The sequence below is a fragment of the Lepidochelys olivacea genome (genome assembly GCF_965140295.1).
Source record: "Lepidochelys olivacea isolate rLepOli2 genome assembly, chromosome: 4".
NCBI classification, from domain to species: domain Eukaryota; kingdom Metazoa; phylum Chordata; order Testudines; family Cheloniidae; genus Lepidochelys; species Lepidochelys olivacea.
In genome coordinates this window covers 79,490,207-79,506,108 of record NC_140414.1, presented here as the reverse complement: position 1 = coordinate 79,506,108, position 15,902 = coordinate 79,490,207, and the positions used below count along the sequence as shown (strand labels likewise).

The following is a 15,902-nucleotide window of genomic DNA, read 5'->3' as shown; positions in this document are numbered from 1 at the left end:
GGAACATGCCATCCTTGTTGGCCAGTAATATATGAAGAACAAGGCTTTACTAGAGAATAATGCATGTGTGGATATTTAATAGTGGGGACAATTAATGATCAGTGGATCAAAGCAGTATCATAACAGCAAAAGTTGAAATCACTTTAAAATTCATTAAACCTTTTCTTAATCTCATTCTGATACTTAACCACAAGCTGTTAACTTGTTAACACTGACTGCTAGAACATCTTCATGAAAAAAAGAACACAAAAATCATCAAGGACAGATCAGAAATAAAGAAAGAATTGGCTGTTACTTAAGACCACAAAACAATGTATAAAGATTGCACAATTGCCATTTAAACTTTTTTTTTTTTTAAGTCTTCCAATTTTTATACATTTGCAAAATTCTGAACTGGGGGTAAAGGTAAAGGTGCTCTTGTTTGAGGATTTTCTTGTTAGAAAGAACAACCTGTTCAAGGCATCTGTGTACCTTGGCACTGAGAAGCACTTAGCACAACTCTGGCTGCGGAGCATGATTTTTTCCAGGAACTTTGACAGATGGACCTACGGAATAGTGAAAAAGAGTACATTGCTAGAAATAGGATGCATGGCAGAAAAAAAATCACAACTCTTAACATCAACATCACTTTGAACTATATAGCATGAAGTGGACACAGAAATGCAGGATTTAACAGTAGTGTGAGAGACAAAAGAAAGGAGCAAAATTTAAGTCGATAGTCTTGCAAGGTCTCGGTGTCACTGTAACACAGGATGAATATTAGTTTGATGAAGAAATTCAAACAAAGAAGCCCATCCAGCACCAGCTTCCATATTTTGTTACAGTACTGATAAAACTTTGAAGTACTTTGAGAGAGGAGGATTTCAAAAAGAGTTAAACATTTAAGACTAGAATAAAATGGAGCCTAAATAAATGAATAAGGAAAGGAATTGATTGGCTTAAAATTAAAGAACTCCGAAAATTATACCTACAATGTTAGAGAAATTATTAGTACTCCACATTTGCAAAGCATAAGGCAAACAACTGATCAATCCTCAAAATGCTCCCATGAGGCAAACAGTCAGGCATCACTCTTCTTTTTACAGATGGTGAAAACTGAGGTACAGATGTTACTGTATATTAATTAGCCAAGGCCATACATCTGAAAACTATGTAATTCTGAATCTTAACTTGGCATAATATGGAAATGGAAACATTACTCTGTAAAATCAAGCCCATCCATACTATACCGGTTATCAAAATAAAATGCACCACTATAATCTATTCACATGCAAATCAGAACTCCACCTATACTCCTCGATATGTTGATAATACTCAAATTACTGCAAATTTGGCATAAAACAAACTGCTGGATTTAGTTTACATCTACCTCCCTATATATCTAAGGTTGGGATAATCCTATTTCATACTGTCTTCCAAGCAAACATTTGCTCTCATTTGATCAGTTCGAATATAAAGTTTCTATACAATAAAGAACTATACAATACATACTATACATACAACTATATAATACAAACTATACAATAAAGAACAGTTTACCACCTTACAGTAACTGATTCTTCAAGATGTTCTGTGTACCTGGATCCCACTCAGATGCAGCAGGTGTATATACACCATGGGCGGGAGCCACATTCGCAGAGACTCAACAAAGAAATACATTTTCTTGTATAAGCCAAGTTCAGGACTTTGCACGAAAAGCTTTTTCCAGCTTTTCTCTCCCTGAAATCAATACTCAAGGCTCACATATAATCCCAAACATATTATCTCTAAATTCTATTCAATTTTCTGACCTACACTAGAACAGAAATATACAGATTAAAATTCATGGACAGTCTTGGAACATATCTGTTAAAAATATACCTTCAGTGACTTATTGCAGGTCAGTGATTAAACACCATATTATGTCTTGTATAAATCATTACAAACACAATACGGCCACAGTTGTCTTTCTGATGGCTCAAGGGTGTGTCACCAAAAGCTATATTCTTTTACTGCATTTGAGACTGCCCAATTACCATCAATTTTTGGTCCTAATTTCAACATGTATCCCCTCAAGATCGCAGGCAAAAACAGCTCTACTGCACCAGAATTTTAGCTTTGTCAGTGATGTCACTTTAGTTATGGGAAAAACTCCAGTGGGAAAATAAAGTGCCTTTTTTCTCGGACTGAAAACAATGATAAATTAAAATTTATTTGTTACAATTCCAATGTATACAATTCCAATGTAACAAATACACCTGCCAGGGAGACAGGTTTCAGATGTGCTTAAGATGCAGAGAGCATTTGTATACTGGAGTGTTTTTTTCAAAGCTGCACCAGTACCTCATGTTAATAGGTTAAAAGAGCGGCATAACACCCACTTCTTAGAATTCACAACATGAGCTCTACACATCATCTATGGAGTGCTACAGAAACAAACAACACTCCAGAAGATTACACCATGGGGAAATCAAACACTAGCAGATGAAATATATAAAAAGGATCTCTCCCCTCAGTAGAGCCACCTGGAGACAATAATTCCATTTCATGGCACTTTCTAGGGTTCAGAATGTTTTCATTCCACATTGGAACAAAACAGAAACCTTTCCAATGTTTTTGAAAAACAGAATTCTGTCAAAATATCCACTGTGGGTTCAAAACCTGAGCAGAGGATGAGTGTACTCTCACCTTCTACAGAATGGTGGTTAGGGCTCTGGCTGAGAATGTAGGAAAACCAGGTTCAAGTCCCTGCTCTGCCTGATTCGGAGTGATCTTGGATGAAAAAGCTCTAGAATCAGCCAGAGCAAGGACTCAAACCTGCATGTCCCACATCCCATGCCAGTAGCCTAAATGTCACCATGCTACGGAGTGTGTTAGTCTCTTTCTGGTTAAAAGTGACCAAAGAACCCTGGACCCTAAAAACTTTCCCCGTGAAAACTTCTTCAAAATTTATGGGTGTTCATGAAACATTTCAGCTTTGAAAAGCCCAGCATATTTCTGACCAGCTGGTGAGCTACTCAATAATATAAGGAAGAAATATATTTCTCCCCAAGGACCAGTGTAAAGTTATGAAATGTAATTCATAGAAACAGCATAAAAACAAGAAAGTGGGACATACTTAGTAATAATGGTGACTAAACCCCCCCCCCCACATATGCACAGATCACAGCTACTATAGAGAATTAAGAATTAAATCCTGCCCCCCAAAAAGCATTACTGTATTGAGACCATTTAGGTCTAGGGGAGTTAGGTCAGGACCTGAGTGAGATACTATTTCTGGCATCTCTATTAGAATAACTAAGCCAATATGATAAAGCCTAAAGTGCATTCTAAGGCCATATACTGCAATGGTTTCCTTACTAGCTATGCTTCACAGCATTCCAATATTAAAACCCAAGAAGCCCTCTACAGCAACCCCAAGTAAGATTAACAAAAGGGCTGTGACTCAGATTACATTTCAATAACTATCAGATTTTTATGGTTATTACACAAGCTAAGCATATTCTAAATAATTTTTAAAAAATACTGGATGACTGCTATGGTTTTGGGGTTTTTTGTTAAACTGACTCTTCAAACAAGCATGCATGTTTCAGTTCACATTTACTAGAAGATTTAGAACCCAGTCCAAGATCAACTGCAATTTTAGGAAGAGCTCCTGCTTCAGTGTTCCAGTTTAATACAATTATGCTTCATTATCCCTTGCATGATCATGAATGTCATAAGAATTGAAAGGTGGGATTCTTTTGTATGATCTATGAGGGGAGAGAGAGAGAGAGAGAGAGAGAGAGAGACTTCAATTAATTTCTTTAAATTATATAAATTAAAAGAAAGGTATTCAGGAAAGGAGTGCCTGTTCTACAGTGGACTGATTTTTCTTCTCTTTTAAAGAAGCATCTCTAATAACTTTAAAGCGTGAATAGCAGCACAGTAAATAGATAAAAACAGCAGTCATGTAAAACATCCACATTTTGAAACCCCGGAATTTTTGTTAGGCAAGTTGAAAGAAACTAGTTGTGATAAAAGCTGTTAGGAAGAACATTCTCTAATGTCTAACTCGTGGGGGGGAGGAGAATCGCCAACTGTTTCATTACCAGTCATGGAGATCTACCAGTGTGTTAGTATACATGGGATACTAGAATTTTTACCTTTAGTCACCACAATGATAAAAGTGGCATTGCTCATCTATGCTAGTGTTCCTGTTGTTGCTGCTAACAGTGGAGCTGCACTTTTGGGAGCATGCCACTGGTATATTTACACCCCCCCCCCCGCCATCGAATAATAAAAATGCCAGTGCTCCATCTCTGAAATTTCCACAGATGGATTTCTACCAAAAAATTCTAGTGCAGACACATGTAAAGACTGTTAAAAGATGAACATTCTCTATCTATAGTTTCTTCTGACTCAGAAAAAAAGTCCTAAGGTTTCAAAATAAGGAATAATATGAGGCACTTCTCAACACCTGCAATCCAAGAATCGCAAAGCACTTTACAAAACTCAGGTGTGTTACGGGAAAAAAAAGTCATCCCACGATAATGGCATCAGGCGAAAACTAAGGAAGTAGTAAAGGAAAGTCTAAATATGCTAAGTTTGAAAATTGGAAAGTGTTGGACAATTGTGTATTTTGAAATGTGCAGTACTATTTTGAGGAATATTTTAGATTGCATGTTACTTTGTCAGAGACACAAAGTTTCTTTTAATATTAATATTAAGCTGCATCAAGTATGCATCAACTTCTTAAATCCTGAACACAAATGTTTGTTTAAAATTGTTCTCCTCTTTCTTCACACTACAGCACAAAACATTAGGGTTTTTTGGTACTGAACTATGGAAACCACACACAATGGACTTTGTTTGCACCCTAATTTCCATGCTAAATTACCAGTTAGAAGCCTATTTCAATACAATATATTAAACAACGAAAAGTCGATACTCAAAACATTGTCATTACTGTTTCAAAGCCAAACTGACTGTCGGTACTCTGTATCAAAACAATTTTATTCTAAATTGCGAAAATACTTTGAATAAATATGCACCACAAGATTGTCATAAATATAAAGGGAAGGGTAAACCCCTTTGAAATCCCTCCTGGCCAGGGGAAAGCTCCTCTCACCTGTAAAGGGTTAAGAAGCTAAAGGTAACCTCGCTGGCACCTGACCAAAATGACCAATGAGGAGACAAGATACTTTCAAAAGCTGGGAGGAGGGAGAGAAACAAAGGGTTTGTGTGTCTGTCTGTAGTCGTTTTGGCCGGGGACAGAACAGGAATGGAGTCTTAGAACTTTTAGTAAGTAATCTAGCTAGGTATGTGTTAGATTATGATTTCTTTAAATGGCTGAGAAAAGAATTGTGCTGAATAGAATAACTATTTCTGTCTGTGTATCTTTTTTGTAACTTAAGGTTTTGCCTAGAGGGGTTCTCTATGTTTTTGAATCTAATTACCCTGTAAGATATCTACCATCCTGATTTTACAGGGGGGATTTCTTTATTTCTATTTACTTCTATTTTTTATTAAAAGTCTTCTTGTAAAACACTGAATGCTTTTTCATTGTTCTCAGATCCAAGGGTTTGGGTTTGTGGTCACCTATGCAAATTGGTGAGGCTTTTTATCCAACATTTCCCAGGAAAGGGGGGGTGCAAGTGTTGGGAGGATTGTTCATTGTTCTTAAGATCCAAGGGTCTGGGTCTGTAGTCACCTAGGCAAATTGGTGAGGCTTTTTACCAAACCTTGTCCAGGAAGTGGGGTGCAAGGTTTTGGGAAGTATTTTGGGGGGAAGGACGCGTCCAAACAGCTCTTCCCCAGTAACCAGTATTAGTTTGGTGGTGGTAGCGGCCTGTCCAAGGGGTAATATTTTGTACCTTGGGGAAGTTTTGACCTAAGCTGGTAAAGATAAGCTTAGGAGGTTTTTCATGCAGGTCCCCACATCTGTACCCTAGAGTTCAGAGTGGGGGAGGAACCTTGACATGGTGGCACAGTGGTGGGATTAACCTGAAATCATTTTGAGATCCAGTTGAGATTTTTTGAACTAGAAATACAGATTTTAAAAAGGAATTTTTAGGAAGTCCAGAAGGCAGCTTTGAAACTGAAAGCAGCTTGGTTTCTCTCTGCTTTGTGGCCAAGCAGAGACAAAAGGGGATTATCTTGTGAATTGCAGGTTTTCTTGCCTGGAGGCAGGGTACTTAACTCCTGCAGGGAAATTCACAGTCTTCCAACCCAGAGGTTTTTTTTTTCTTTCTTTTCTTCCTAAAAGTAAATAGGGGGTGTGTGCTCTACCCATTTGCCTGGAGACAAAAGTGGCAGGGTTTTTTTAGGATTTTGATTTTTTTTTTTGTTTTACAAGGAGCACAGGTTTGAAAAGAATTTTTTTTCTTCTTTGGGCTGGGTAAGCAGGTTTCCAAGTAGTTGGAGGGTTTTTGCTTTAATTTGGGCCCAGAGCAGAGACAAGGGAATTGTCTTTTTCTGTAGGCTGACAATCACTATCAGAGAATAGGTATTCTATTCCAGCACAGCAAAATTTTACAGCCAAGTTTTGTTTGTTTATTTCTAAACCTCGGGTGTAAAGTTAGTTAAAAACAGAGAGGTTAGAATGGCCAAATCCTCAGCTCGACTACAGCTGGAATTAGCCAAATTTCAGGCTGAGGAAAAACAAAGGGAACATGAAAGACAGATAGAACTCATGCAGCTGAAGAAGGAACAAGAAAGGGAGGCAGAACAACACCAAGAGGCTGCCCACAAGAGGGAAATGGAGGCAAGGAAGCATGTGGAGGAGGAGAGGGAAAAAGAGAGGAAGCATGTGGAGGAGGAGAAGGAAAAAGAGAGGAAGCATGTGGAGGAGATGGAGAGGATAAAGGCCCAGCAGAATATACCAACAAACCCTAGCAATCCTTCTCCAGGTACCACTTCCCATCCCAGAAAGTTCCCCACCTACAAGGCAGGTGATGATACTGAGGCCTTCTTAGAAAACTTCGAAAGGGCCTGCCTTGGGTACAACATCTCTACTGACCAATACATGGTAGAGCTGAGGCCGCAGCTCAGTGGACCCTTAGCTGAGGTGGCAGCTGAAATGCCTAAAGAACACATGAACAAGTATGAACTGTTTAAATCCAAGGCGAGAGTCAGAATGGGGATAACACCCGAGCAGTCTCGTCGGAGGTTCAGAGCCCTAAGGTGGAAACCAGACATGTCATTTACCCGACATGCCTACCACATTGTAAAACATTGGGATGCCTGGATATCAGGAGCAAGTGTTGAATCTCCAGTAAATTTGCCCTTCCTAATGCAAATGGAACAATTCTTAGAGGGTGTTCCTGAGGAAATAGAAAGATACATCCTAGATGGGAAACCCAAAACTGTAATTGAGGCAGGAGAGATTGGAGCCAGATGGGTGGAGGTGGCAGAGAAGAAGAAAACTGGTCGCAGTTGGAGCGGAGACCAGAAGGGACCACCCCAGACCACACCCTATTACCGGGGGCCGCCCAAAGCCCCACCTACCTCCCAAAGAACCCTCCAGACCCCTTATCGTCCCACCACCCCGTTCTCCAGCAACCCTCCTCGCCCCAGTGACCCGTCAGCTGGACGATGTTTTAAGTGTAACGAGCTGGGGCATGTAAAGGCCAACTGCCCCAAGAACCCCAACAGATTACAGTTCATTGCACCGGAATCACACCAGAGGTCCACAGGCCCAGATACCTCCCAGATACCCTTGGAGCGGAGGGAAACTGTGAGTGTGGGTGGGAAGAAGGTCACCGCGTGGAGGGACACCGGAGCACAAGTGTCAGCTATCCATGCTTCCTTAGTGGACCCCAATTTAATCAACCCAGAGATCCAAGTGACGATTCAACCCTTCAAGTCCAACTCTTTCAATTTGCCTACAGCCAAGTTGCCTGTCCAGTACAAGGGCTGGTCAGGAATGTGGACTTTTGCAGTCTATGATGATTATCCCATCCCCATGCTGTTGGGGGAAGACTTGGCCAATCATGTGAAGCAGGCCAAGAGGGTGGGAATGGTCACCCGCAACCAGGCTAAACAAGCCGTGAGGCCTAGCTCTGTTCCGGAAACTTCTATCAGGACCCAGTCAGAGGTGATGGACCTGGACCCCAGGCCAATGTCTGCAACAGCAGTAGTGGATCCAGTCCCAGAGACCCAGACGGAACCAGTCCCAGAACCGGAACCAGCCAAACAACCAACACCAGACCCCGTGTCAGCACTGAATCCAGTACTTGCAACCTCAACACCAGAGGGCCCCACCAAACCTGAACTGGCAGCAGCCGATAACCCTACACAAGAGGCTCAGCCGGAGCCTGAATCCCAACATAGTGCACCAGCGGAGAGCGGTTCACAGTCAACAGAAACAGCTCCATCCCCTATATCGCTTCCAGAGGGACCAAGCCTAGGTCCACAATCCCATGAGGAACTGATGTCTCCAGCATCAAGGGAACAGTTCCAGACCGAACAGGAAGCAGATGAAAGCCTCCAGAGAGCTTGGACGGCGGCACGGAGCAACCCACCGCCTCTCAGCTCTTCTAATCGATCCAGAGAATTAAAGGTTTGTCAGTTTACAGCCCAGGGAGGAGACGACGCTGAGTGGCCTGAAGGTGTCTACTACGAAGGGAAATGTGCTGGTGGTGTGGAAGAGGTGAACCTCTCCATGACCCTTGGGCGTATGCAGCGACGACAGATCCAGGAGCTGTGCACTAGCTACGCGCCAACGTTCTCAGCCACCCCAGGACTGACTGAACGGGCATACCACTCCATTGACACAGGTAATGCTCACCCAATTAGGGTCCAACCTTACCGGGTGTCTCCTCAAGCTAAAACTGCTATAGAACGGGAGATCCAGGATATGTTACAGATGGGTGTAATCCGCCCCTCTGAAAGTGCATGGGCATCTCCAGTGGTTCTAGTTCCCAAACCAGATGGGGAAATACGTTTTTGCGTGGACTACCGTCAGCTAAATGCTGTAACTCGCCCAGACAACTATCCCATGCCACGCACAGATGAACTATTAGAGAAACTGGGAAGGGCCCAGTTCATCTCTACCTTGGACTTAACCAAGGGGTACTGGCAGGTACCGCTAGATGAATCTGCCAAGGAAAGGTCAGCCTTCATCACACATCTCGGGCTGTATGAATTTAATGTACTCCCTTTCGGGCTGCGAAATGCACCCGCCACTTTCCAAAGACTTGTAGATGGTCTCCTAGCGGGATTAGGAGAATATGCAGTCGCCTACCTTGACGATGTGGCCATATTTTCGGATTCCTGGGCAGACCACCTGGAACATCTACAAAAAGTCCTTGAGCGCATAAGGGAGGCAGGACTAACTGTTAAGGCTAAGAAGTGTCAAATAGGCCTAAACAGAGTGACTTACCTTGGACACCAGGTGGGTCAAGGAACTATCAGCCCCCTACAGGCCAAAGTGGATGCTATCCAAAAGTGGCCTGTCCCAAAGTCAAAGAAACAGGTTCAATCCTTCTTAGGCTTGGCCGGTTATTACAGACGATTTGTACCGCACTACAGCCAAATCGCTGCCCCACTGACAGACCTAACCAAAAAGAAACAGCCAAATGCTGTTCAGTGGACCGGAAAGTGTCAGAAGGCCTTTAACAAGCTTAAAGCGACACTCATGTCTGACCCTGTACTAAGGGCCCCAGACTTTGACAAACCGTTCCTAGTAACCACAGATGCATCCGAGCGTGGTGTGGGAGCAGTTTTAATGCAGAAAGGACCTGATCAAGAATTCCACCCTGTAGTGTTTCTCAGCAAAAAACTGTCTGAGAGGGAAAGCAACTGGTCAGTCACTGAAAAAGAATGTTATGCCATTGTCTACGCTCTGGAAAAGCTACGCCCATATGTTTGGGGACGGCGTTTCCACCTGCAAACCGACCATGCTGCACTAAAGTGGCTTCACACCGTCAAAGAAACTAACAGAAAACTTCTTCGGTGGAGTTTAGCTCTCCAAGATTTTGATTTCGACATCCAACACATCTCAGGAGCTTCTAACAAAGTGGCTGATGCACTCTCCCGTGAAAGTTTCCCAGAATCAACTGGTTAAAATCGTCCTTGAGGTGTGGAAAATATTGTTAGTCTTTATGTACTTGGTAGTATATTTAGAGATGCATGTGTCTTATTAACTCTGTTTTCCTAGAGCTCCAGGAAGAAATCCCAGCCAGTGTTTCACCCTAGCTGAGATTTGGGGGGCGTGTCATAAATATAAAGGGAAGGGTAAACCCCTTTGAAATCCCTCCTGGCCAGGGGAAAGCTCCTCTCACCTGTAAAGGGTTAAGAAGCTAAAGGTAACCTCGCTGGCACCTGACCAAAATGACCAATGAGGAGACAAGATACTTTCAAAAGCTGGGAGGAGGGAGAGAAACAAAGGGTTTGTGTGTCTGTCTGTAGTCGTTTTGGCCGGGGACAGAACAGGAATGGAGTCTTAGAACTTTTAGTAAGTAATCTAGCTAGGTATGTGTTAGATTATGATTTCTTTAAATGGCTGAGAAAAGAATTGTGCTGAATAGAATAACTATTTCTGTCTGTGTATCTTTTTTGTAACTTAAGGTTTTGCCTAGAGGGGTTCTCTATGTTTTTGAATCTAATTACCCTGTAAGATATCTACCATCCTGATTTTACAGGGGGGATTTCTTTATTTCTATTTACTTCTATTTTTTATTAAAAGTCTTCTTGTAAAACACTGAATGCTTTTTCATTGTTCTCAGATCCAAGGGTTTGGGTTTGTGGTCACCTATGCAAATTGGTGAGGCTTTTTATCCAACATTTCCCAGGAAAGGGGGGGTGCAAGTGTTGGGAGGATTGTTCATTGTTCTTAAGATCCAAGGGTCTGGGTCTGTAGTCACCTAGGCAAATTGGTGAGGCTTTTTACCAAACCTTGTCCAGGAAGTGGGGTGCAAGGTTTTGGGAAGTATTTTGGGGGGAAGGACGCGTCCAAACAGCTCTTCCCCAGTAACCAGTATTAGTTTGGTGGTGGTAGCGGCCTGTCCAAGGGGTAATATTTTGTACCTTGGGGAAGTTTTGACCTAAGCTGGTAAAGATAAGCTTAGGAGGTTTTTCATGCAGGTCCCCACATCTGTACCCTAGAGTTCAGAGTGGGGGAGGAACCTTGACATGATGGTGCTATAATTTCTATTTACTGCACACGACACACAATCTCAGATCAGTAGGAAATTTTTCTTCTCTCTAGAAGAAACAATTTAAAGAATTATTCTTTAGGATAGTGGAGTAGTGGGTTGTGAACAAGGGGTATTTCCAAATAAACTTTAAAGTAAGTTGCCATCATGAGTGTAAAGCTTGCTTTCCAGGGAATCTGCAATTTAAGTATACTGGAAAAAAATGGGAGTTTATTACAAGTGCATTCATGTCCTTAAGCTTTTCACTGAGTTTATGGAGCAACAGATTATTGTATGTTACTCAGTTTGGATATGTAAAATGAAATTAATCACATATTTATGGAGGAACATATTCAAAATTATTATTATCATCAAATAAATCATTTTTAAAAAGGAAGAGCAAACAGATGCTCCATCTGAAAATTATACCATTTAAATCTTGATATCTTCAGCAGTTGCAATGTCATTTTTTGATCTTTTCATGTGAATCCAAGTAATATGGATAGCTACAGCATGTTGTAAAAAGGTTCCTTACATAACGCTTTAAATAACCAGTAATTTAGAAAAGAAGGATGAAATACCATCTCTCTACCCAGCCCACACTGACACTTTTGATTTGACTATATCAAGTTTATGGAAGTCTTACATCTACTTATGTCTCAAAAGAGAAATTTTATATAGTTTCAAATCATAAAAATGTTGTACGTCTTTGTACACTGGATGGTCTCCATCTGTGCTGCCGGTCTTAAAATGTGTTGGGTAATAGAGCACTAAAACACTCACCACATCTCGCATAGTCAAAGTCTGTGGACTTACTTACACATTTTAGTGTTTAGGATCCAAATGACCTTCACTTTGTCAGTGTTAATGGAAGCCATAATGTGTTGGGGTGCTTTCTGACTAACCATGAAAATTTATAATTAAAAAAACAAAACAAAAAAGGTACACATTTACAATATGTGCATTTAAGTCTTATTGAACAGTACAGATGGCAAGATGGTATGTATGAAAGTCTCTTGGGTGCAATATGCAAGTCCCAGCTGGAGTGTTTCCAACAGGATGTAAACCATGGTCCTCAAGCCTGCACTTTAAAAAACATATTACTTAGCACGTTGCCAACAAATGTCAACACAAAAACACACTTCTGTAATGACTTCTTCAACTCCACAAAAAATGCAATTTTCTATAGCAAAAAGTTAAAATTAATGTAATCATGACAAAGGTATGAGAAAACATTTATTCTTCAAGTAAAAATAAAAACATTTTAAAACAATTATAGTCCTTAAAATGGATAATATATTCAAAATAACTTTAAAATTGTACAAATTTACATAATAGTTTTGAGATCCAGAAGTCTAGACAGAAAATGGTCTACGATGTGTTACTTGAATTTTTCAGCAATTCTGAAGTTTCTTCAATCCTAAAAATATTTTTAAAATTGGTTAAAACAAAGACTAAAACAAACATTTACTACTAATTAATAAAGCTAAAGTAACAAAGCAGCATTCCTGACTTTTTGTTTGTTTGTTTTTACATTGGTCAGGCTATTAGATTTGCTGTTATTTGAGAGACATTTAAAAAAAATATACATAGAGAAGGCACAAAATTCACAAAAATAAAGTTAATGGAGGAGATAATTGACACTTTGTAGATCTCAAATTAGCTTTAAAAAGGCTGTCACCATCAGAGAGCTTAGGTTTTTGCGAAGTGGCAGACAAGATTAATGACTTCAGCTTCCTGAAGTAATTCATTTGTATGATACAGAAATCTTGTTGAATAACAGTTGCACTGTGATGATGCATTTTATTTTACTTCAGCAAGTGTAATGAGTTATTTCTACCTGCAAATTTTCATTATAAATCTCAGAACCAGCAGTAGATTCTGCTTATTATTCTGAGGTATCTTTATGTGATGCCTGGCCTGAAACTGGCCTACCTCTTTTCATTTAATATTTCACCTCAAAGTTTGAACACAAATGTTATGTAGTTCCAGTAAACTCTTATCAAAAGACAGATAATACTCCTATTAGTTGTCAACCAAATTCTAAACACTCTTTAATCCCTAGTTAATACCATTAAGAATGCATTATATTGCTTGTTAAAAACCAAAACAGTGACTCATCCCACAAACACAGAACTGTAAGTGGATTTATTATCCAGTGGAGTCATAAGGAAATGCCACACCTGATGTAGAGACCTTTGAGGTTTGGAACACATATGCACATTCTATATATGCCTTAGTCCAGTACAATTCCCTACTGGGAAATGAATTCCTGCTGCCCTTTTCTATTACTTACATTTTACTTATCCTTTCCATTCTTTGTCTTGTTGTCTCCTGCAATTGAAAAGCAACATATTTAGGCAATTCTTCAAAGCCAACAATCTTCAGAAATGGACTTTTAACCTGGAGAATTCATGCAAAAAAATTACTTTAAGCACTGTTTACATATCAAAAGGATTTTTATGAGACAGACCTAGATGAAGTTTTGCATAGTTCTGCTGTTTTTTGCCAGTAGTATATACAACGAAAACTAATGCTTACTTGTTCTCTTGACCTTAGAAAGGAAATCAACTAAGCATTTGCCAGTTTTACTTACCTTTGAAATCTCTGTCAAACCATGATAATTAATGGTTGCGGCTTTGGGAGATGGGTCTGTGGATAATAGTGAACTGTATCCAGACGACTGATGAAGACTCTCTGGCATCTCCTCCTTCCTCTCAATATCTGTGGAGAAATATTCATTTTTAGGTTTTGCCTTTTTGCTCTCTTGCAGCAGGGTCAGCTATCGAACAGTTTGATTTACAGTATGTAATAACAGAAGAGAATGCATTGTTTAGAAAGAAAAAGGCTACTGGTAAAGGTCCAAGATGGGTTTCTCATATTCTTTTAAAATAACATGAACAGAGTATGCTCAGTATGATGCAGACAAAAAAGAAATTCTAACAAAGATTATCCAGGAATGTTGCATTTGTCATGATTATGGTCAATTGAAACACTTAGGCAAGTACAATTACTAGGCAAAACATTCAATAATAATTTCAGACAGCTCACATTTGTTTTCTTACTATAAACCACTTGTCTCATACAGCTGTGGGATCTTTTAAACTTAAAAAAAAAGTTTAAGCAATATAGTAATTATCTTTGTAAACATATTTTACTATAACATGAAAAGCTTTTCCAAACATGTTTTTAATTCTTCTGTTCAGTAAGTGATTTACAGTATAAACAACTGAAATACAAACAAAAATGTAGTCAGTTTCCAATAATCTAGGGCTAGTATTCATTCAGCAGAGCCAGGCTTTAAATGTTTGTACAGCAGTAAGTGCCAGTTTCAATAGGAGCAGAGCTAGGGCAACATATCAAACACATTAGAAAATCCCTACCCTTTGTATCAGGAAAAGCCTGATGCTATCCTAGCATTTTTAAAAAAAATGTAACTATTTTAAAAACCTGTGTTCCTGAGGAAAGCAAAAATTCCCATTTAAAAAAAGGTGGGGTTTGTTTTTTTGGCTTTGGTTTTTTAATTAAAGCTACAGTCTATGGATCCAGGTTACAAGTCCTGAGTCCTGCATTCAGAAAACAACATTGTAAACGGCACTATTTAGCAGTGGATCTCAAAAGCTCCAGATGGCAGCTGATCTATATCATGTGATAAGGTAAATAAATTCAAACTTATATAGCCCACTAACACAAATTTACATATTCTGACAAAACAATTGTGGGTATTAGAGCAAGCTTGATATGTAGGACAATCTAGAAAAATACTACAGAGGTAAATGGTGTATAAGATTTAGTTTGCCACTTCACTTACCAGGCATCACAGTCAGAGACAATCCTATCTTTACTCTGCTGTCTACAAAAATTATGTAAATTAATTAAGGCTATGACTCATTAAAAATATGATTTTGACTTGAGAAAGATTTTAAACTACAGACAAAGGAGTACTTGTGGCACCTTAGAGACTAACAAATTTATTAGAGCATAAGCTTTTGTGAGCGATGAAGTGAGCTGTAGCTCACGAAAGCTTATGCTCTTAATAAATTTGTTAGTCTCTAAGGTGCCACAAGTACTCCTTTTCTTTTTACGGATACAGACTAACACGGCTGCTACTATGGAACTACAGACAGTACCATAAACATGCTGGGTAATATATATTCCTGCACAGAACACTTTAAGGGGAAGTTTAAGTTGTAGGCGCATCTCAGTGCTTTAAGTGTATATTACCAGATAAGACTAAGTGGGAGAATTAGGAAACTAAGGATGGATCAGACTTGGGTGAGTGGCAAGGCAAACCACAGTTTGAGAGGCAATATGGATGAAGTCTAAGTAGGAGAGTGAGTGAAAAATTCGATTCAGTTTTCCACATTTGTACCACTACTTCCCTGGCCTCAGTGATGGGGCTGCCCAGAGGGGGGTATTTACCTGAGAAGATACTTAGTGTTACTTTCTTCTGGGTCCCTTTGTATTTAGGAATTAGTTAACTTCAAAAGCTTGCCGTGTACACTTTCAGAAATTTACTTGGCCACTACCCACTACTTTTACTAGTATTCTACAGTTTGTTAAAGGGAAAAAAAGGATAATCTGGGTCTCTGAATATCAACTAAAAAAAAAAAAAAATCACGTGTGTGTGTCCCAGGACTTTTTTTGAGCTTACTATAAACAAAAAGAAAGAAATATTTTTCTCTAATAATTGATTATCTTTGTGAGGACAGACACAGCAACACAGGAGAGGGGAGAAAACACATCACATTTTATCAAATAGGAAATGTACATAAAAGCCCCAAAACTAACAAGGTGATTTCAGGG

General features: G+C 39.6%; 1 protein-coding gene across 7 annotated transcripts in view; it reads right to left on the bottom strand.

Annotated features, from left to right (window-relative positions):
- Positions 1 to 439: 439 nt before the first annotated feature.
- Positions 440 to 15,902, bottom strand: part of CEP44 (centrosomal protein 44) — a 49,086-nt gene continuing 33,623 nt past the window's right edge. For 4 of the 7 annotated variants that reach the window (XM_084627551.1, XM_084627553.1, XM_084627552.1 and 1 more), the window contains exons 9-11: positions 13,693 to 13,820; positions 13,393 to 13,430; positions 440 to 545 (exon numbers count right to left, since the gene is read on the bottom strand). In XM_084627551.1, coding sequence (XP_084483677.1) covers positions 455 to 545; positions 13,393 to 13,430; positions 13,693 to 13,820 — 257 coding nt within the window. In that variant the 3' untranslated portion in view covers positions 440 to 454. Of the gene's footprint in view, positions 546 to 12,426; positions 12,517 to 13,392; positions 13,431 to 13,692; positions 13,821 to 15,902 lie in introns of those variants that run through there. The other 3 variants (XM_084627555.1, XM_084627556.1, XM_084627557.1) reach the window with 3 other exon arrangements.